The sequence below is a fragment of the Saimiri boliviensis genome, chromosome 11 (assembly GCF_048565385.1).
Source record: "Saimiri boliviensis isolate mSaiBol1 chromosome 11, mSaiBol1.pri, whole genome shotgun sequence".
Taxonomy (NCBI): Eukaryota; Metazoa; Chordata; class Mammalia; order Primates; family Cebidae; genus Saimiri; species Saimiri boliviensis.
Window position 1 is genome coordinate 79,487,123 of NC_133459.1, and position 22,366 is coordinate 79,509,488.

Here is a 22,366-nt window from a genome sequence, read left to right on the forward strand (position 1 = left end):
TGAAACTTTGGAGAAACATGAATTATATATTTCCCTTGCCCTCCAACATTAACTTATTAATTCAATTCATATTGTTCAGGTATTGCTTGCTCATTATTTTTCATTCCCTTCTAATGCAAGATATCCCATGAGTTCATAAACGTCATCAAATATTTCGCTGCCAGAATATTTTAGAAGTTGTAAGAGGAACAAAGACTACTTTAAAGTAATAATTAGAAATGTTTATTTAGCTGAAAATTAAGTTTGGTGAAGAAATAACAGTGTGTGAACATGAAAGTTGGGAAAGATCCAAAATTCATTTTGTGTAATAAATAGTAGTGCTTTATTGCCTCTTGATTTTAAAAAACCAGAAACAAACTTAAGCACTTACAGAACATAGAGTCTTTTTTAATAAAAAATGGGAAATGTTTCTGAGTCAAATACTTTGACAAAGATGTATTTTTTTAAAGCTACACTTCAAAAGTCTTATGATTTTATTTCTGCGCTTTCAGTTTGATGTGTATAGGAAGTTCTGTCAGCGTTTCTTGCCGTGGTGTAATCAAAGTGAGGTCTATAAAAGTGGAAATTATATTAGCTATCAATTAGAATAGAAAATCGTTTGTTCTATATTCAGAGATTTATAATACTGACTAAACAACATCTCATCAAACATCTCAGGAGTCAGAAAAAAAAAAATCTTTATGGCATAATTTTTTTCTTTTCAAAATGATATCCAAACCAAGGGAGTAATCTTTAAGGTGAATTTAAAATAGCAACAACACAAATCTGGTTTACTCAATTTTGCCCTCTGAAACTCCTTTCAGTTGCAGGTTCTTTTACATTATTTCAAACTCTAATCCTCTGAGCGGGTAATTAACGGACCAGAAAAGCCATTTGTGGAAAAGAAGAGCCATAAGGGTGAAAATATTTCTTCACTGAATGATCTTTAAGAAGTAAATAATTACAAACGGAAAGGATTTGGGATGACCAATCTAAATCTGAGAATAATTAGAATAGAGTATGAAAATCGAAATGCTTGGCATGTACAACAATTCTCATATCATAACAAGACTAATTAAATATTTAGAAACCAAAATCCCCTCACAATTTGAAAAAAAATAACCCAGGACAAAAGAGTCTGTAACTTTGCAGATAATTAGCAAGGGTTATAGGAAGGAAAAACATCACAGATTGGCTCCAAGGCTCTGCAAGGTCATGTCTTATTACGCTGTGTCTTTTATATAGTCTGGTAACAAGTTTCTTGCTAATTTAATCTAACTAGGGCATCCCATAGCGATTTTCCATTTCCCTTGTTAAAAATGTGATAGTTTCTGCAAGTGCAAACTGCAGTAGGTTAACATTTTTATAAATAATTGCTCTTAATTGATACAGGTTGTAATATTTTTTGAATTATTAAAAGTGAAGGCTTTAAAAATTTGGACACAGAAGCAATAATTTTTTAAGTATTTGAAAATTTTATGGTTTTTATTCCCACTTAAATTTTCTTATTCCTTTCATTAAGTAGTTAGACCTGATGACCCTGTGAATGAAACAGTCTCAGTGGCATGCTTTGTAAATAAATACTTCTTATTTTGCTAATAAAAGCAAGCACATTTATGTTGAATGTGCATTTCTGCAAACAAGAGATTTCGTACTGGATTAATAAGGCTCTGAGTGAGTCAAGCCTAATTTGCATTAAACTGACCCCAAGGTCCAGTAAAAACTGCAAGGAATCTCAAAGATTTCTAAAACGTAGAACATAGGTTTTAGAAAATCGGTATTGCCATTTCAAAATGCTTATTTTAGTAATTAATGTGGTATTTTTGAGGAAATTTTTGGAGTTTCTAAGTTGTAAGTGAACTAAAAGTATGCATACTTTGTGTTTATAAATTCTGACGCATGCTTTACTTAAACATAAAGATGATGGAAAGATGTTACTTTGTTTTCATCATCTGAAAAATAGCATGACAACCTCCTACAACAGATTATCCATAGGATTTTACTGTGAAGCTTTTGTTTACTTGCCACCAGTTACTTGATTTTTACTTGGGGAATGAGGGCTATCTATTTCTCTTATATACTGTACTCCTTTTCAGTCAAATAGATTTATGTTTACACATTGAAAATACAGAAAAACATTTTACATTTTTGCTTATGATTATGATTTTAATAAATGGAATTTTAAAGTAATTTCTTATAAATATAATTTCAAGGATTTAATCACAGTTGCAATTTTTTAAAAAATCAGGACTATATTTAAAACTTTTTGAAACACTAATAAGTAGGAGATTGAATGTAATAAAAATTATATTTATTTTTCCCAAATTATGTATGTCTAAGTGTACCAGTATGCATGCATATTATGCTAGAGATTCTGAAACTAACTTTGCTTCAGTAATGATTTCAAAATACTTGAAATAACACAATATTGTATAATGCAAATTGTAGAATATCCTAACATGCCTATAGAATTAAATTCAATATGATAGAAATCTAGACTGCATGTATTATTAAATAAATAATGAGAAATAGCTATTGACAAATGGGAGCATAGTTACAGAACACTCTTTTTTGCCACATTAATTACACACCATTTAGCTTCCTAATGTTATATTTACCTAGCAATTAGTTAAGCTCACAAATCATCATTAATAAATATTTAAAGAAAGCAAGACCCACTTTCCCTAGCTGTATAGAATAAAAATTTAGATGATAAAAGAGCATTTCATTATAAAATAAAAAAACTTTTTGAAAGGTTTGATTTAACATTCAACTTTGTTTCCCTCTCGCATCTGTGAGGATGTTTGAAACCTTGTATATTGAAGCATTACTCTTTGTATTCCCTGTCCATTCACTTGATTATTTTGCCTGAGCAAATCTATTTGTATTGGTGCCTCCCTTTGTATGTTCTCAAGTTACATGCTGTGTGTATAAAATTTTGTTATAAATTTGGACTTAAAAAGACAGTGCCTAGAGTACTAGGTCATTTGGAATTTGCTAGTGTATACGGATAATTTATTCCCCCTTCCTTTTAAATAGGTAATCTATTTCATAAAGGTTTATTATTGGCATTCATGATACAAAACTATATCCCAATTGACAGAATTCTCTGAGAATCAGGTACTGCTGATTGAGGCAAAATTGGATTTTTGGTGTTTATTTTCTACGTGGAAATAGCCAGTTAATCATTAATCATTATTTCATTCTTTTAAAAACACTGAATTTTTATGTGGTAGGCATATAAACATTTCCAATAAGAATTTATAAGTTGGCAGCTTCTTTTTTTCTTTTATTCTTTTCTCTCAAACTCCCACTTTCTCGTAGTTTCTAAATTTTAAAAAGTTGTGTACATGAACAGAATGTAATTTACTTATTAACATATAATTTATTTTTATTTAGTAATTGAGGCTCAAGAATGAATGTAATTCCTATTCCATTAATTAAAGGACTGATTCACATTGCAATAATTAATCTGTAGATAATATCTTCATTTAGAGTACACAGTTTACCTAAGGATGTGGTTTAAGCTCTTCCAGTAACTCCTGTGTATGTTTTATTTATACCTGATACTATGAAAAGGAGTATCATTACATGATAACTTGGTACCTTGAAAGTATTGATTTCTCCAAAAAGTGAGCACTTTTAACTGAGACAGAAAGTAACTCAGGATAAAAAAAAAAAAAAAAGTCCTATCATTGCTAGTATTGTGTAATTGAAGTTTAACAAATAAATAGCCACTAAAAGATATAAATTGATGAAGCAATCTTCATCGAACATACAGACTCAATAAAGGATTGAACCAATTATTTAATTGATAATTGTATAATTTTAGATTTAAGCAAACTTTAGTTTTTTAGTTTCTGTTATGATATACTGAGTTTTCTGTTGAATGCTGGAATATTTGTTCAAGGCGGTAGATTTTGCATTTTTAATCTTCTTTAGAACTGTGGTGAATAATGGCCCCTGGCAGGGGATAATGAAATTTTCTTAATTTATATTTTCAAGAAGAAGCTTCAATTGAAAATGGCATCCTATGGCCTGGAGACATAGCTCTAGTGCAGGTTTCAGGGGAGCTGGAATAATAATGCAGTGCCATTGGTGAAGGGGAACGGTGGGACAGTGAAGAAGTAATTTAAGGAAGAAAAGAAAATGCACCAAAGCTTTATTGTAGCATATCTAATGATCTGCTCAAGATTCCCAATGGTTTTTGGAGCATGACTGGAGAAACTAATGTTATCTTGCCAAAACAGAAGCCCCTGCTTAATAAGCAGAACAAGACTATTGATTAAAACACCTCTCGCAATAGATTACACATGGAATCTCATCTCCATACTTTGCACTTGGTAAAGTGTAATAATGAGCATAAGATAATCAAAAGAAGAGTAAAAGCAATTTGTTGGGCATTGTAAAATTCCAGATTAGAGTTGGAATGGAAACAAATTTGCCTGAATAGTTCAGCCAATTTTTAAAGCTGTACAGAGGAAAAGAGTATGCATAGTACAAGGGCTACTGTGGAAGAGTGAAAGATGTTCTGCTTCTTTAAGGTTTGCAAATCTGTTCATCTTACATAAGGGACATTGTTAGTGTTTTTGGTGGTGGTAGTAATTTATATTTCTTGATGTTTGTTATCCAGGTATTACACAGAGAGTTACCTGCACTATTCCATTTAACTTTAACAGACTTCTAAAGAAGATAGTAGGTTTTAGGTTTTACAGATGATAAAGCTAAGATTGAAAGGTTTAATACGTTGCTTGACTCAAAATTAAGTAAGCAGGTGGGCTGAAACTTACACACCATTTTTTTCTGATTCTAAAGCTTCTGCTTTTCAACACTAATCTTCCCAGTTAGCAAATGATTTTGCTTTTGAACAGATAAAAACAGTATGCTATATTTTTTTTTGATACAATTTATTCTGAGAGTATAATAATGTGTGCATTGTGCTCTTTTTCACTTACAGTTTTAAAAGATTAAGGAAAGGGAACATATTCATAGTTTGTTTTCATTAATATTTCATTAGTAATGAGGCACTATGTCTCAAAAATAAAGATATAATCTTTCTTGAAAATACTGCTGCTAATCTGTACATGATACTTTTAAGTAATTTCCGTATATTGGTATGTAAATTAATGATAATACACTTTTATAAAAGGCCTTTTCATCCTTTACACAGTTTTTGAGAACATTTATCTTAATTTCAAAAAATACCATGGATGCCTTAAAAGTTAATATTGAGACCTGAGATCATTGTTTTCATCTCGAAGATAAAATATACTGTTTTGTAATACTTTCAACTTCTTGCCATTTGCAAATTGTGATGGTCAAGTTATGCATTAGATATTTCTTGAAATCTTTTTTGAAATTTTCTTCTTTTACATATTATGCACAAGCCTGGGCAATATCACCAACTTTAAATACTTAACCCTAATTTTTGTAAGCAGCAAATATATTGGTAGGAAGTAAATTAATAAACTCCTAGTCTCCAAAATTATTTGTTATACTTAAGCTTTTACAGATGAATATTTGGCTTCATTCCAGAATCCAACCATTGAACCCTTCACCCTCAAACGTGTAGGGTAGAAAGACTACAGGGATGAATTTTTAAATCGTGTTTAAAATTTAGTGCTTTATGCTAGACACAGTGGCTCATGCCTGTAATCCCAGCACTTTGGGAGTCTGAGTCAGGCGGATCACCTGAGGTCAGGAGTTCGAAACCAGCCTCCCCAACATAGTGAAACTCCATGTCTTCTAAAAAAAGTACAAAAGTTAGCCAGGCATGGTGTTGCACACCTGTAGTCCCAGCTACTGAGGAGGCTGAGGCAGGAGAATTGCTTGAACCTGGCAGGTGGAGGTTGCAGTGAGCCAAGATCGCGCCACTACACTCCAGCCTGGGAGACAGAGCGAGACTTTGTCTCAAAAAAACAAACAGCAAACAGAATTTAGTGTTTTGTCTCATTTAAACTAGTTTATGACCTATAAAGCAAGTATTGGGATTTTCTTTGTTTTGGTTGACAGGTTTTATGAATAAATTCTATGAATTTTAATGTCAGAAATAGTATTTTTATTCTGATATTTGAATTTAAAAATATTAAAAGGTGTTGTCATTGGGTTTATTTTAGTTATATTTGGAATTCTCTGGTTGAGTGTTGTGCTCTATATACTTTAGAAAAGTAAGAAAGGTTTTTAAAATGGCAGTCAGAAATTAGGCAGTATTTTCTGTTTTTGGCCCAGTGATATGAAATAATGATTAAATCTTTGTCTTTACATGTCAAATTTGAAAATTTTGGAAATGTGACTAGAAAAGTATTAAAAATGATTTTTATGTTTATTTTCTACTTAGCATTTAATCATGAATTATACCCTGGAAATTATTTTGTTTTGTTTCTTGTTTTTGTTTTTGAGATAGGGTCTCACTATGTCACCTGAGCTACGCTTCAGTGGTGCAATCCTCCCACCTCAGTCTCCCCTAAATAGCTGGAACTACTGGTACATACCACCATACCTGGCTAATTTTTTAAAACTTTTTATAGAGATGGGGTTTTGCCATGTTACCCAGGCTGGTCTGAAACTCCTGAGCTCAAGAGATCCTCCTGCCTTTGTTTTTGCCTCCCAAAGTGCTGGAATTATAAGCATGAACAATAGCACCTGGCCCAGAAACTGTTTAGACATTATGTGCAAGGACTACTTATGCCTCTGAGTTCTCTCTAAAAACAACTATATTTAACACCTTCCTAGAGTTGAGCTACTTTATTAAAATTTATTTGAATATATAAATAAGTCAGGTTGAATATAGAAAAATTTGCAATGATTACAGTGGGTCATATTTTTCTGTTATTTTTAATGACATACTTCTGTAGAACATAGTATATTTTTACAGATTCTTTAAAGCTTTATTTCCAATTTATTAGCTAGCAAGTTTTTATCAAACCATTATACTTCTTATCTGTTAAAAAATTGATTAATAGGTGATTATACATGTACTCATATTGTACTATTTAGATTCTCCGTGTTAGGAATTGAAGAACAACTAGACAGCTTGCTCAAAATCAGAGCAACTAAAACTCTTGATATTCTACACTTAGAATTAGCAAAAAGATGTGTCAGCATTGTAAACTCTATTATATACTTCTTGCATAAATTGTACTCATCACTTGTTTTCTATTTCATTTGTGTTTTACTAAGTTTTATAGAGCAAAATCGTGTTGCCATTCATATTTATTCTTTAGTAAAGTATATAAACCTATCTTGCTTTAACTCTGTGGTTCTCACAGAAATTGCATGGATCAGAATCACCTGCAAAACTTGTTAAATCTGAGATGGCTGGATATTCATTTCCAGAGTTACTAAACCTGCCAGTTTTTGGTGGAACTTAATAATTTGTATTTCTAACAAGTTTTCAGTTGATGCTGGTGCTATTGGCATGAGGACTACATTTGGAAAACCACTGCTTTAAATATCTTAACTCATCTGTTCATCTTTATAAATATAAAATGAAATAAGACCAGTTGTTTGAAAGTTGAAGTGTTCAAAATATATTCTAGTAACTGTTTCTTTATGATGAACAGTAATTGTAATTCCTTCAAATTGTAGTAAAAGGTCTACTTATTAAACCATAGTTTTTCCTCTTCTTCCTTGTTCCCATTCATACCTATTTTTTATGATTAATGTGTGAGAAAATTTTAGGTTATTAACATAATAAACCCACATGGTATTACCAAAGTATACTGATACTTTGATTGTTAAAACAACGATACCTTTATTGGTAAAGAAATCTTTTTCTGTAGAGGAAGAGGGAGAAAGTCATGCCAGGAACTATGCCCACTACTGAGAATACAAACGACTAAACGCTTTCTCTTTCTTGGCTTAACTCTACCTTTTCACTTTCATTAGTATGAGAACTTGAAACTGAGCTCTTGGCGGGAATTTACTTTGCTTTTATGGATAAGTAATAGCTTTCTTTCTGGATATTTTTAAATGATAGCAAATGTAGAGTTTTATAATCTTACCAACAGCATATTATTAAGGAATTTTCAGATTTTTCTTAGTATTAATAGCTCACATTGGGTATTTGCCAGTATCTTTCTTATCTCCTCACTCTCTATTTGCAAACTTAGTGCTGCTTGCATTATTTATAAAGTAATATAAATGTCTGTATCTTTACTTCTGTGATATGGGCCTCTAAAATCTTAAATTCATTTCCATGAATCAAGATAGTGACGTGCAAAGCTCTAATTTTCTTAGCTTTTTACAGTTGGATTTCTCTTCTTTCTGACTCTTAACTGTTTTAGCCCTAAATTTTCCATTTTTTTTCAAGATTAATTCTTGTACTTCTGATATCTCTTTGTGTGTGTGTGTGTGTGTGTGTGTGTGTGTGTAAACACGAAATTTTCAGATTTAAATTGAACATTTTTGATATTTTGGGAGGCTATGAATTCTAGAATTTTGAATAATTTTATTGCAGGAGCTTCATTAAATTAATTTTTCTTAAGATTATATTTGTAGAATTAACTCGTTTTGCCATCTTAAAGTGCATGCTTTGTGTAATGTGATTATTTAAATCAATGAAAGTTATGTGGTTTGTATAAATAATCATAATTGGTTTGACATGAATTTGAACCTGTAATTGGTCAGAAGACTGTTGCAAAGTTGTTTTGAAAAAGAGTAAATATGGACAATTATTTTTTGTTATAGTGTTGATCCTCTTTCAAACAAAATGTAATGAAAGCCAGAATGCGTATATACTTCCTGCAGAACATACCATGACATTGAGAAATAGGCAATAAAAGATTTCTAACCCTGTGCTAGTTACATTCATTCATCCAGTTACTTCCAGTGGAAGAAAACTGGGCAATTTTCAATGTATTCTTTATTTTTGAAAAATGATATATATAAATGGCTAAGTTTTTTGCGTTACTTTCTCCTTCACCTTGATAACAAAGTCTTTCGTGTTCTTGGTTCATTTCCACTTTGAGTACAACCCCCTCTCTCCCCTGGGTTGCTAGTATGTTTATGTGATAGAGGAGCCTTTTCTGAGAAGGGAAGGGTGATAAACTAAATGAAGAGTTCACTCACAAGAGGAATTATTTGTGGGGATTTACAACCTAACAGAGTTCGGTTGAGTAGTTATAAAATGTATACTGTGGGTGTATCTGAAAGGGATATTTAACACACTTTCTTCATTTCTGAGAGGTGTGAGAGTGTGATTAAAAAGATCCCTGTAGGAATGAGTAAATACAAAGAAGGAAATGAAAGAAAGGACTTTTGTTTTTAATGGGACCAAGTTAGTGATTTAGGATTTCTGGCAGATCAAGGAACTAAAAAAGCAGTGAACTGTCTTGTTGCTGTAAAAGTTTAAGAAGAAAAATGAAACATCAGAATTCTGTTTCTTAGTTGGAAGTATTATTGACCTATTGAGAAAACATAAACCTACCTCTTGTCTTGAATTTTAGGATGTAAATAGGTTCTGTGATTCATGTTAAGATAATTCATTTACACTAAATGGTGAACCACTGGCAAATTCCTTTCTTCCTCCCTCCCTGCCTCCCTCCCTCCCTTTTTCCCTTCTTCCCTCCCTCTGTCACCAGGCTGGAGTGTAGTGGAATGATCTAGGTTCACTGCAGCCTCCGCCTCCTGGGTTCAAGCAGTTCTCCTGCCTCAGCCTCCTGAGTAACTGGGATTAGAGGCACCCGCCACCACGCCCAACTAATTTTTGTATTTTTAGCAGAGACGGGGTTTCACCATATTGGCCAGGCTGGTATCAAACTCCTGACGTCATGATCCCCCTGCCTCAGCCTCCCAAAGTGCTGGAATTACAGGCGTGAGCCACAGTGCCCAGCCACAGATTTCTTCAGATGAGTGAACCAAATTATGAGAAATACAGAATAATGACAGGAAAACATGTTGCAGAAGACTGAGATACTATACCATTTACATTATTTATGTTCTTGAAAATTACAGTGTGTGGTATATTTCTAAAAAAATAAATGATATGCTATATTATAAAGTAATCATGATAAAAGCTATTTATAATTTATTTAATATTTAAGTCTTGTTTGATGTTCATTGTCATATACTTTGAATTATAAAATTTACCTACTTAATCCTGTAGAAGTTTATAGGCTTTGTTGTTCTTCAAAGAGAAAGCATTCTAGTTTTGAGTTGAAATGGCACCAATGTATATGATTATTCCTACCCGTCTTTAATATGACTCACCTTCTACTGCCCTTTAGTTAGTTGTGCTAGAAACTGGGATGCTTTTTCACAATCTTTATACTGCTTTTTTAGAGTTCAGTTAATTTATTCACTATAGAATATGTGGTATTCCAACTGTTAAATAAATGTTGTTATAATGTTCTTGTTCTGCTAGCTTTGCCTTAATGTATATGGCTATCGGAAAACACAATAAAAACCCCGAAAACATTTTATTCATTAGGTTGTAGTCAAATCAAATACTAAAAGAAGTAGTTCTTGCCATTACAAAGCTTATGAAAAGACCTTCTAGACAAATTCGTAGAACTTATATGCCATCTTATCTGGAATTCTAATCTATTACTAATATTTTTGGTGAATTAATTACAATGCAAAAATAAGAAAATAATTTCATGTAACAATAAATAGAACATTCTAGGCATCATGTTAGTGCAACATTATTTCTAGTATTATATTTTAGGGAGTACTGGTATAGAACCGAGGTACATAGTCATCTCATTAATTATATAGACACATTGATCTATGATTAGAAATAGTAACAGTAATGCTTAGACATTACATGTGCCAAGCATTTTTCTGAATCTTTTAAATGCATTTTGTCATTTATGTGGACCATAGCATATAAGGTGAGCTCTACTAGCTTGGTGTCTGGTAATCAAGAGTGCAGAAAGTATGTGCATTAGAGAACTTCACACCCAACTGGATTTAGAGGATAAAATTAAATTCCTGATTCCTCATTTGTTGTGTGTTGTCAAAAACTTTATGCTGAGAAATTCAGGTTTTGACTCTTAACGTTTTTGTTTAGTTATAGGATCAGTTTTTAAAAATTGTAATTATAATTCTTAAGTATGATATCTAATATCCTGGTAAGATATTTATTGTTGTGTTGTTTTGTTAATTCATGTTGAATATGTCAAAAATTAAACTTAAAAATGTATAATAGAATAATAGGAAAATGTTGGCCATTTTCTGTTTACTTCAAGTTAAAATTTAGTGTGACCCATGATACCAGTGTATTACAGCATAAAGAAAATAGAACTCCTACAAAGTATTTAATAATATAGGGTAACTTAACATCACTTGAATTCTGTTTTATGTTTCCAGTTGCTTGAAGAAAATGTGAAAAATTTCTATGTTATATTTAAGTAAAATAATCACATTATGCTGCACAAGTTTGATTCATTTTGTTTTCCAGGTGCAACAATCGAACACAGTGTATAGTAGTTACTGGGTCAGATGTGTTTCCTGATCCATGTCCTGGAACATACAAATACCTTGAAGTCCAATATGAATGTGTCCCTTACAGTAAGTATGCAATATACATATATATATTTTTCACTTTCCCCAGCATTAGTCATTGATGCTGAAAGACTACACGTGAAAGAAGCATATGTTTATGGCCTACAAAACCATTATGCATGCAGAGCACTAACAGACTTGGGCCTCCAATTAGCTTCATGAAGTGTGGAAGGAAGCCATAGTGTGATGCTGGCCAAGTGTCTGTCTGTGTTCTTAAGTGTTTGGCTTTTAAGGCTAGTGTTTTTCCAGAAAACAAACTTGAATTAGCTATTCAATACGGCTGATAGAAATCTGTACTTTTGCCCGATACCAGTTGCTGACAAATTGGTTTGGCTCACAGTTTTCTAAAGAAGGAATTGACTTCAGTTTAATCGTGAGCTACTTGAATGGCTACCTGCTGTTGTTGTAACTTTAGTGCCGGGTAAAAGCTACCATTGCAGTAACTGAGGCAAGTGCTTTACTTTTTGTTCCATTGTCTTTAAGGGAACATTTCTTTACCAGATTCAGTGATGAAATCTTAAATGCTAAATGAAATAGATATAACATAACCTTGCACATGTCTACATTTTTAATTTTGTAGCATCATTTTTAAGATCCGACAGAGAAATATTTAAAATTCAATTGAAAATTTTATAGGTAGACTTCAGCGAGTAGTCAAATTTTGTATAGTTTTCCTTCTAATCTCAGGATTCATCCTTCAAAATTGTATTCTATATTTTCAATTTAAAAAATCCTACCATTTTAGACAACTTAAAAATTTCAATATTAACTGATTTTTATAATCTAGTTTGATAGTATTCTTGTCTTTGCTTTTTAAATTATAGAAGAGATAGAGATATCATTTAATCATGTTAGTTCATAGGCATTTGAATTACATGTTTTTTTATCAGCAATCTTACTGATTTGAGACAGTTTTTTTATGCTTTCTTCCTTTAAAAAAAGAATATGCCAGATAATGAAATTGCTCTTTCCAGAACCTCAAAAACTAGGTCATTAGTTCTGACAGATTTGTATGTTCGAACTATCAATATTTCTAAAACCAAAGGGCCAAATTCTGATAGATCTGCTGTGTCCGATATGGTAGTAATGCATTCTGACACACGCCGTGAAAGCACTCTCCACCTTTTCTCTGACACAGTTTTGACAAATTGGCTTTTCATGTTATCATTTAAAGGCCAAACACAGATTATCTTTTCATCCCTGCTCTGTGTTCCTGTGCTACTGTGAAATGGATGCTTTTTATGTTTTCAGTATTTTCTATACCATTTGTAGGATTGGAAGCCTACTGAGTACACTGATCTTTATATTCTCCTGTGTAGTGTTGGTGGCTTACATAATCATTCTCCCGTGCCACTAGAGGAACATTGCATTCTTTTGACTTAACCAAAATTTTGTTCCATAAAGTCACTTTCACTTGACTTTAGCATGGTTTCTGTCCTCAAATTAGAGAAGAAATACAGCATCCATTCCCAAACAGTGGAATCAGTCAGAGCTGCCAAGAATTGTATCTTTCTGGAGCCAGTTCCTGTAACCTAGTCTGTAGACCATGAACAGTATTAAGCAAATATTATTTTCAGACTCTTAAGTTATTTCTTGCGCTGTTTAAGAAAGGAAAATGTGGATATCTTCTGGAACATCTAACTTGCAAAATTTTACTTTTTCAGTTCTCCAGAAGTATTGTACATTGTGTGCTAAACTTGCAAATAGCTCTACTCAAGAGAAGTATTTATTTGTTCTTTTTAGTTTTTCTTTAATTAAAAAAATTAGTAATTAATTTGCTGTTACCTTTCTAGATGTTTGCACGAGGCAGAAATAAGTCTATGGCTTTTTTTTTTTAAATCACTCCTTGCTAAAGAATAAACGTAATTATAATTCCTATATACTCTACAGTAGTGACACACTAAAAATTGCAACTAATATTAAAATAAAATGCAGAATCTTTTTAGATTGTTCTATTAATATGTAGGACAGTGTCTTTTCTTAATCTCTTTTTCCTGTTTTCCTCACCTTTTATTTCTTTGTGCCTCTGTCCATTGTATTCATTCTTTATACTTGCTTTTGTTTTAAGCCTTTAGCTTTCACTCTCTTTGATTTAGTAGTGTTTTTGTATTTTGTAACATTTGCATACCTCTTTTACACGTTAATTAGTTGATAAAAATTGTCGCCATCAGGTAACATTTATTACGTATTTATTAGCACGTGGCTTTATACCAATTTCTATCTACAGTAAATTCTCCAGGATCTTATATATTCCAAACTGTTAAGTCCTATTATAAAACAGTTTCAGAAAGTTTTCATGACTTCTGACAATTTTAAAAGAAATTTGCTCAACGTAGAACATTAGATATGCTGTTACTTTTTTTACTTTAGTGTGTTTATAAACAGGCACACGTATTATATGTGATGCTTGTACTTGCCCAGTGAATGTCCATGTCAAAAGTATGTGTATACAGAGTATCCATTATCACTGCCAGACTGCTAGGAATTGCATATATTTATATTTGAGAGGAGTCATAAAGATCTTGGAGGATAAAGGTTATTAATCAGATTGGAATTTTGCATTCTACAGGCAGGAGTCAGTTTTCATTTTTATACCTTTTATTTCAAATTATCATTGTAAATATAATATTAAATACAAGTTTTATTTAATAAGAAAAATAGCCATTACTATTGATTAAATCATTAATGAATAAACAAGTAATATTATTCAATGAAATAGTGTGTCACTTCACAGAGTATGTAGGCTGTATAGTTAGTTTGGGTCAGTTTCTTGTCTTGTGTTAGTCCTACACTGATGTTTGTGGGTCATGTATTTGTGTGTTTTGCCTATAGGAAAGTAAAGTGTATTGTTATTAATTAATTCATACAGTCTCTTACGACAAGTTACAGTAGATATTTGGCATGTGATAGAGAATGCTGATTTTATAAATTTTATTGTATTTTTGTATTTTTCTATTGATAGAATTTTGGCTGGTTTCACAGATATCTGTCCTTTTGACTATCATAAAAATCATAATGTAGGAACTTTTTGTTTTAAATAGCCGTATTTTTCTTATATGATTCATTAATCATCAAAGGTTTATAATATTTTTAATCTTCACTTTTGAGTGTTACTTATTTTTCAACAGAATTATAAATTATATACAATATACAATTTATATTTTCTTTTAACATGTGATATTAAATCTCAAATAAAGACTTTGATATTCTGTTCAGTAACTACATTGTAATTTTAGTTTATCAAATGATAAAATTTAGCCATTTTCAATTAATAAAAACAAAATATACTTTCTACATCTTTTACTGAACTTGTTTTAAGTTCTTTTTTAAGTAAACATTTTAAAATGTATTATTTCCATTCCTTTTTTTTCCTTTTTTTTATGACAGAGTCTCACTCTGTTGACCAGGCTAGAGTGCAATGGCATGCTCTTGGCCCACTGCAACCTTTACCTCCTGGGTTCAAGCAGTTCTCCTGCCTCAGCCTCCCAAGTAGTTGGGACTATAGGTGTGCACCACCACACCCAGCTAATTTTTGTATTTTTAAGTAGAGACAGGGTTTCACCATGTTGTTCAAGCTGGTCTCAAACCCCTGACCTTTTGATCCGCCCGCCTCAGCCTCCCAAAGTGCTAGGATTACAGGCATGAGCCACCGTGCCTGGCATTTCCATTCTTCACGTTTATTTCAGTAAAATTACGCTTTCTTTAGGGAAAAAAGCATACCGCTGTACATAAATGTAGTTTGAGTAGTCACAACGCTAATGATTGCTCTTATCCTCATTTTCTCACCACACCCTTCCATTATTGATTCTGAGCAGGTATAATATTGCCTTTCACTGAGGAGTAATTTTAGGACTAGTGGTTTATAAAACAGTGTTGTTTTCAAGACAGTAATCATTGAATTTCTTCTATTTATCAGATGTAGTCAGAATTACACTATACATCAAGTATGTTTCCTGAAAAGTGGTTACATAGACCAAGTTGGTTGGGGAAAGTTGTAGCTTAATATGGAAAGTTGTATGCCATTCCTATGGCAGAAATGTTCTTGTGATGTTTTTCCCATAGGTATTTCAGAAGGTCAACAATTAATCTTGATGACTTATTGTAACTTTTAAAAATTAAGCAAACTAAGATCTTAATAAAATGTGTACTAAACTGTCCGAATACATTTTGGAAATGCAATATTAGCACATCCTAATGCATTTTAACAATAGAAAAGGGAGAAAAAGACATCAGTCTGGTCACTCTATGAAATTCAGGCAACATACTTCAAACCTATATACAATGTAAACTGGTATTTTATGGTTTGTAATTATTAGAATACTATTTACCAACAAAAATCTTAGGTAGCACTGTTCTTAACTGCATAATCCATTTCTTGAAACTGTAGGAATTTTTTTTTTTCTCTCTCTCTCTCTCCTCACGTAACTCTACTAATCAGGTTTGTTTTATGAAAGCATTTACTTTTTATGAGGTCTGTGGAGTCAAGGTATTTGCTTTGAATGCTTGACATGATTGTTGTTGCATGCTAGCTTGCTTTCTGTGTAAATTGATGATGGTAGAATTGTCATAATAAGCTAACCATAATTCTTTCTTCCTTTTTCTCCTTGCCTACTGTGCTTGCTTTTCCCTTGTATGTATTTTGCTTATTTTTTTAATAGACTTAAGTATTACAAGTTTGAGATATAATATAGAAAATTTAATACGAATTTTAAAATATATATGTAAACATAAGTAAGTAAATATACTAATTCTTAGTGGGGATAAAAGGTAATACCTTATGCTACTCTTCAAAATCTCTACTGGTAATTCGGGGAGATTTATATATTCCTAAAAAGGAGGCTTTTTTAATGGTTAAAATTGACTTATCTAGAAATAGAAAATAATGGAAAAACTATTGAAACATATACTGGGATGCATAATTATTTATTTTTTCTTAGTAAATATCTTTGAAAAACATGTAACCACATCAGAATTAAATTTGATCTAAACTCCAAAATTAAGTTGTGATTTTTATAAATGTATCTTTCTATTGTTATGCTTATCTAATGTTAGTCAGTTTAAAAATTCAGTTGATATAAGATAAATTCAGTTGATATAAGATAAAGGATGATGTACCTTTGCATGCGTTTATTTCTATAGCATACATATACAAAGTAAAACTTGCTAAGAATGCTGAGTGACTTTGGAAAGGCAAGAGTATGTATACCTTGCATTAGTGAAGAATTTCATCATTTATTCAGGTACACTAAGTGAAGCAACATGCCAACATTTTTGTATTGCCTCCTTAATCTCCTAAAATGATTGATCCGTGTTCTTTTATGTAACTTTAGAATCTTTCTCTTGCTAGGTTTTCCTGTTGTTTCTCTTTATCCAAAGTAGTACAGCTCTTATTCTTCCTATATTTAGCATCTGTTACGAATTCATTCTTAGACTAACAGTCAATTTATTTTAATCTTTCTTCTTTTCTCCTTGCACCTTTTTTATTTTTCTTCCGATGCTTAAAATAGAAGTGGAGCAAAAAGGTAAATAATGTATACATTCTGAACCCCAGCTCCCTGTTATGTGCCTTATGGATGTTAACCTCCTCCCCTCTCCCCACAACACTCCTGTATTAAAATAATCAGCAGGACCTCATAAATGCCACCTCATCAGGAAGTCAGCTGTTGACAATGAAATTGTATGACTGCTAAATCTGTGATGGGGTAAAAATTCTGAAGTCGGCGAGGGGGAGCTACCCTTTCTCTGTTTCTTTTTTACCCTTTATCTCTTTTTCTGACGCCCTTGGATATTTTCTTATAATTAAAGTGTCATCTTGCCTGGCTTCCAGAACCCTCTCCATAGCATGCCATGGTTACAGGATCACTTCTTTTCTTGTATTTACTTTTCTTTGCTCCTAATTGCATTTTCCGAATATTTATGTTCCTCAAATGGAAGCACCTTTGTTTTCAGTCTAACTTATATAAAAGTTCTACATAAGCCTTCACACTGGGTTTTCTATTTTATTTGCCTTATTTCATGGTCTTGGTTTTGGGGGTCTGTTGGTGGGTTAGGGGGTTGAAGGGTTTAATGTTTGGAATAAAATAAAATATACACTGTTGTGTACAGCTCAGACTTTTAAAACATAGGTTGACAAATTATAAGAAGAAAGCACAGCCAAAATTTAAATTGTCAGACCAATTATGAATGATCTTAAACTTAGGATTTTATTAGTGAAAATAAACTCCAGTTACTTTGTACCCTCGTACACTGATTTTGCTAACTTTTTAGAAAAGAAGGATAGTATTTGTATTAAGTATAAATTTTGGTAAAATTGAATGCTAATAATATGAATTTTTCCCCTTTGATTTGTGATTACTGAAATGTGTTTGCCTGTGTAATTTTTTAACTTGGCATAATTTTTGTCTTTTCTCTGTAACTGTTAGTTTTTGTGTGTCCTGGGACCTTGAAAGCAATTGTGGACTCACCATGTATATATGAAGCTGAACAAAAGGCGGGTGCTTGGTGCAAGGACCCTCTTCAGGCTGCAGATAAAATTTATTTCATGCCCTGGACTCCCTATCGTACTGATACTTTAATAGAATATGCTTCTTTAGAAGATTTTCAAAATAGTCGCCAAACAACAACATATAAACTTCCAAATCGAGTAGATGGTACTGGATTTGTGGTATATGATGGTGCTGTCTTCTTTAACAAAGAAAGAACAAGGAATATTGTGAAATTTGACTTGAGGACTAGAATTAAGAGTGGCGAGGCCATAATTAACTATGCCAACTACCATGATACCTCACCATACAGATGGGGAGGAAAGACTGATATCGACCTAGCAGTTGATGAAAATGGCTTATGGGTCATTTATGCCACTGAACAGAACAATGGAATGATAGTTATTAGCCAGCTGAATCCATACACTCTTCGATTTGAAGCAACGTGGGAGACTGTATACGACAAACGTGCTGCATCAAATGCTTTTATGATTTGTGGAGTCCTCTATGTGGTTAGGTCAGTTTATCAAGACAATGAAAGTGAAACAGGCAAGAATGCAATTGATTACATTTACAATACCCGATTAAACCGAGGTGAATATGTGGATGTTCCCTTCCCCAACCAATATCAGTATATTGCTGCAGTGGATTACAATCCAAGAGATAACCAACTTTACGTGTGGAACAATAACTTCATTTTACGGTATTCTCTGGAGTTTGGTCCACCAGATCCTGCCCAAGGTAAGAATGTTTATTTGCTACTACTTAGGTCATTTTGTAAATAGCACTTTTTAAAAGACTTTTTAATTTTTTTTTCTATTTTCTTCCTCTTTTCTTTTTAAACCACAAAGGACAATGTTACGGTATATTTTTGCTGTATTGTGGTTCTTTTTCTGAATTTCTTCATTTTAATTTTAGCTTCAAGAAATTGTGGCATTATTGGTCAGTTTAGTTTTTCATTGCTAAAAGTACAATACCAGCCAGAAACCTGTCAGTAATATTTTTGTTGTTGTTTGTTTTCCCTTACTTGACTTCTGAATTGATTACAATCTATGTGCAGACCTTTTAACTTCTTGGCACCAGCAGTTAAAGGAAACGTATGTTAGGAAGTCCCAGGAGAATGGCTAGGCTTGATGTACAATGCCAGGTATATGCGTTCTGAGGTTTTGGTATCTGTCCTCTGAGTAGGAGAGGGAGCCATCCATTATTTTTCTAGATTGTCATGTAAAATTTAGATTGTCATGTAAAATTACATGTTTTTATTTTGTAATAAATGAGTGACAGTTTTAAGTCAATATTTCTGTGACTAACAATCATGTGGACTAAGCTCTAAGTGATGCTCAGTGATGATTTCTGATGACAGATATGCTAGCATTGTGTGATTTGTGTTCTCTTTATGGAGGATCATTAGTTTAGAAAGTAATGCTTTTTGGAAGTATACTTTGGTTTATTAAGTGAGTTCAATTTCTGAGAAATAATTTTTTATGATGAATGAATACTTCATTAAAACAAGATTATCTCATACTCATGATGAAAGAATATCTTGGGCTGGGCACAGTGGCTTATGCCTGTAATCTGAGCACTTTGGGAGGCCAAGACAGGTGGATCACAAGTTCACAAGTCAGGAGTTCGAGACCAGCCTCACTAACATGGTGAAATGCCATCTCTACCAAAAATATAAAAAGTAGCTAGGTGTGGTGGCGCATGCTTCTAATCCCAGCTACTCAGGAGGCAGAGGCAGTAGCACCACTGTAGTCAGCCTGGGCGACAGAGCGAGACTCTGGAAAGAAAGAAAGACAAAGAGTGAGGGAGGGCAGGAAGGAAGGAAGGAAATCGGTAAGTTAGTTAACGTGTTACAGAGCTTACACTGTGTATAAGTCTTCTATTTGAACAATGTTTGTGTGTTTAAAATCTGAATTAATATCCTAATTTACTGAGTTAATTTTCAAATTATTGTATTAGTTCAGAATTTTAGGAACTAGAAAGTTATTTGGAGTGGTTAATATGTTCAATATGGTGGGGCAGATAATGTATTTTTTCTTCCGTTAAAGCAGTGTAAGTACACACACTTAAAATATGTTCACAACAAACATATACCCATACATACTTTAAGATATGCTGTTAACCAGTTTTAAATACTGTCATATAGTCAGGACCTCAAAAGCAGAAGTTACAGCTTTTTGTCATTGAATTTCTAATTTGAATCATTGTAGAATACCAAAATATGTGAGTTTTGTTAATAACTAATAATAACAATAATGATGCATTGACTTAGTATGCAGCCCTCTTTTCCCTAAATCAGGTTATGTTTATATTTTTTGGCTTATAGTTGTAGCAGTAATGTTCATTGTTAAATTTGTAAAAATGAAATCTTTTTGGGGGGCATATAGTTTTATGCCCTGCTGTACTGCCCTGCTGTATTGATAGTATCTTGGAATCATTTATTTAAAAATGTATACATATTTTTGTTCATGAGGCCAGCCATTTGGTTTATTTCCTCTATTTCAATTGTTTTTCTAAAAGCTGCTACTACAATATTGCTTGTTTATCCTATAGGTTTGTCAAAAGGCAAACTTAAGACATTGACAAGCTTGTATTGACATTGGCTAAAATTTTATTCATCTTTATGTCAACCTTTTTGTAATCTGTATTAGTCTGACAGTTGTTAGATTTGCCTTGGGTAGCAGTAAATTTTTTGTCATCCTCAGAAAAAAAATTCTTTAAAAATTGCAAATTTATAATCAAGCAACAACCTGAAGAATTGTGAATAAAATTGAGTATAATTCAGTTCAACAAATGAAAACATTGCCCATCTACTTATCACGAAGTACTTCAGTGAATACAAAGATAGTTAGTAATGCCATCGTACACATGTGTCATATATTCTAGTAAATAATTTGATCCATTTCAGAAGAAAAGTCTTTGATAGTTCAGATGCTTTTGGAAAGAGCAGTTAACAGCCTTGAAAATGAAAAGCTTCGTCATGTGTAACAACTATATCTTCCTGCAACTATGTTTTGTCATCTAAAATAGCCATTCATAAATATTCCAAGAATGTGAAAATTCATATTGACCAAGCCTTGTTCAGCCCCTAGTGATAAAAAGTATTATTTGACCTAAATTTCTCTCACTGCTGTTTGACCTATATTCATTCTCTCTCTCTCCTTGTAATTTATATTATGCTTTTAGATACTCCCACCTCTCTCATCCAAGATGTGTGCTACCTATATGCATGTACATGGGGCCTTGCAGAACTATTCTGGCCCACAAATTTAGGTTAAACCAGTAAGCCACTGTCAGCTTTCCAGAAACAAGATCCAGGAAACTGATAAGACAGTACAATCAGAGAAATGAGTTCTTTGCCTGACATAAAGCAGTGATTGACTTATTTTGCTGAAATTCACAGTTCAAGTCTTAGGTGCTGGATTTGCTACCATGCATATGGCCAAGGCATAAATTGTGCTGTAAAATTATACATTTGTTTTTTTTCATTATTCACATTATTTTTCCTTGTGGACTGTTTAATAGCATATTAGCTTCAATACTTCTTCCCATTTATAAATCCAAGGCTTTTCATTCCTAAAAGCACATGCATAATATTGTTGTGCCCTGATCTTTTTTTGGTGAATTTTGAGCTTTATGTGATCCCTGCGTAGTTCATTTGCTCCATTCCCCTAAACGAGATCTGGTTTTCCTCTTTCACCTTCTCCCTCTCTGGAATGGCCGTAGGAAAAATCCTTTCCAGTCGGTTTTAACTCTTTTCCATTTCTTAATCTGGATTGCTTTAGATTTACTTAACCTGTCTGCACATTTGATATCCCAGATGTTATAAAGAAAATCATGCATATTTACTTGGGTTTTGGCAGTTCCTCAACGTTTGTCTTAGACTAATTAATTAGGTGGTACACTTCTGTAATACCAGGAAAAATTTTTTAGCAAGAGAGCCGGTTTTGTTTATATATAGCATAGAATATATACTTTTCAAGATATCTTTTCACTCGTAAAGAATGCTCTATAAAAGATGATCAGTGCTTTTAGACAGTGAACAGGGACAAGTTTAATAGGTGTTCATTTTTGCTTTACCAAGCTGCAGACTCACTCTGGAGTTCATTTCATGAACAGTGGGTGAGAGTGAGTTCTTGGACCTCAGTCAGGGGAATACTACCCTTAGCATAAATGGCTATTGTCTTCAAACCCTTTTGTGGAGGAAAACCCTGGTAATATATAGCAAGTTCTTAGTACATAATAAGAGTAAATTGAACCATTCTGTATGTGTTAGCTGAAATCTTCATGGGTACCTATTAAGTATGTTTATTAGCATCATTTCTTAGGTGTTTGTACTCAACTGATAAATGGTAGACAGAATCCTAAGTCAGCTAATCTGAATGCATGGTGTGGCA

The 22,366-nt window shown here is 32.6% G+C and overlaps 1 protein-coding gene across 28 annotated transcripts in view; it reads left to right on the top strand.

Annotated features, from left to right (window-relative positions):
• Positions 1–22,366, top strand: part of ADGRL2 (adhesion G protein-coupled receptor L2) — a 682,132-nt gene that overhangs the window by 615,202 nt on the left and 44,564 nt on the right. For all 28 annotated transcript variants that reach the window (XM_074381060.1, XM_074381061.1, XM_074381065.1 and 25 more), the window contains 2 exons: positions 11,381–11,490; positions 17,907–18,707. In XM_074381060.1, the coding sequence (XP_074237161.1) occupies positions 11,381–11,490; positions 17,907–18,707 (911 nt within the window). The remainder of the gene's footprint in view (positions 1–11,380; positions 11,491–17,906; positions 18,708–22,366) is intronic.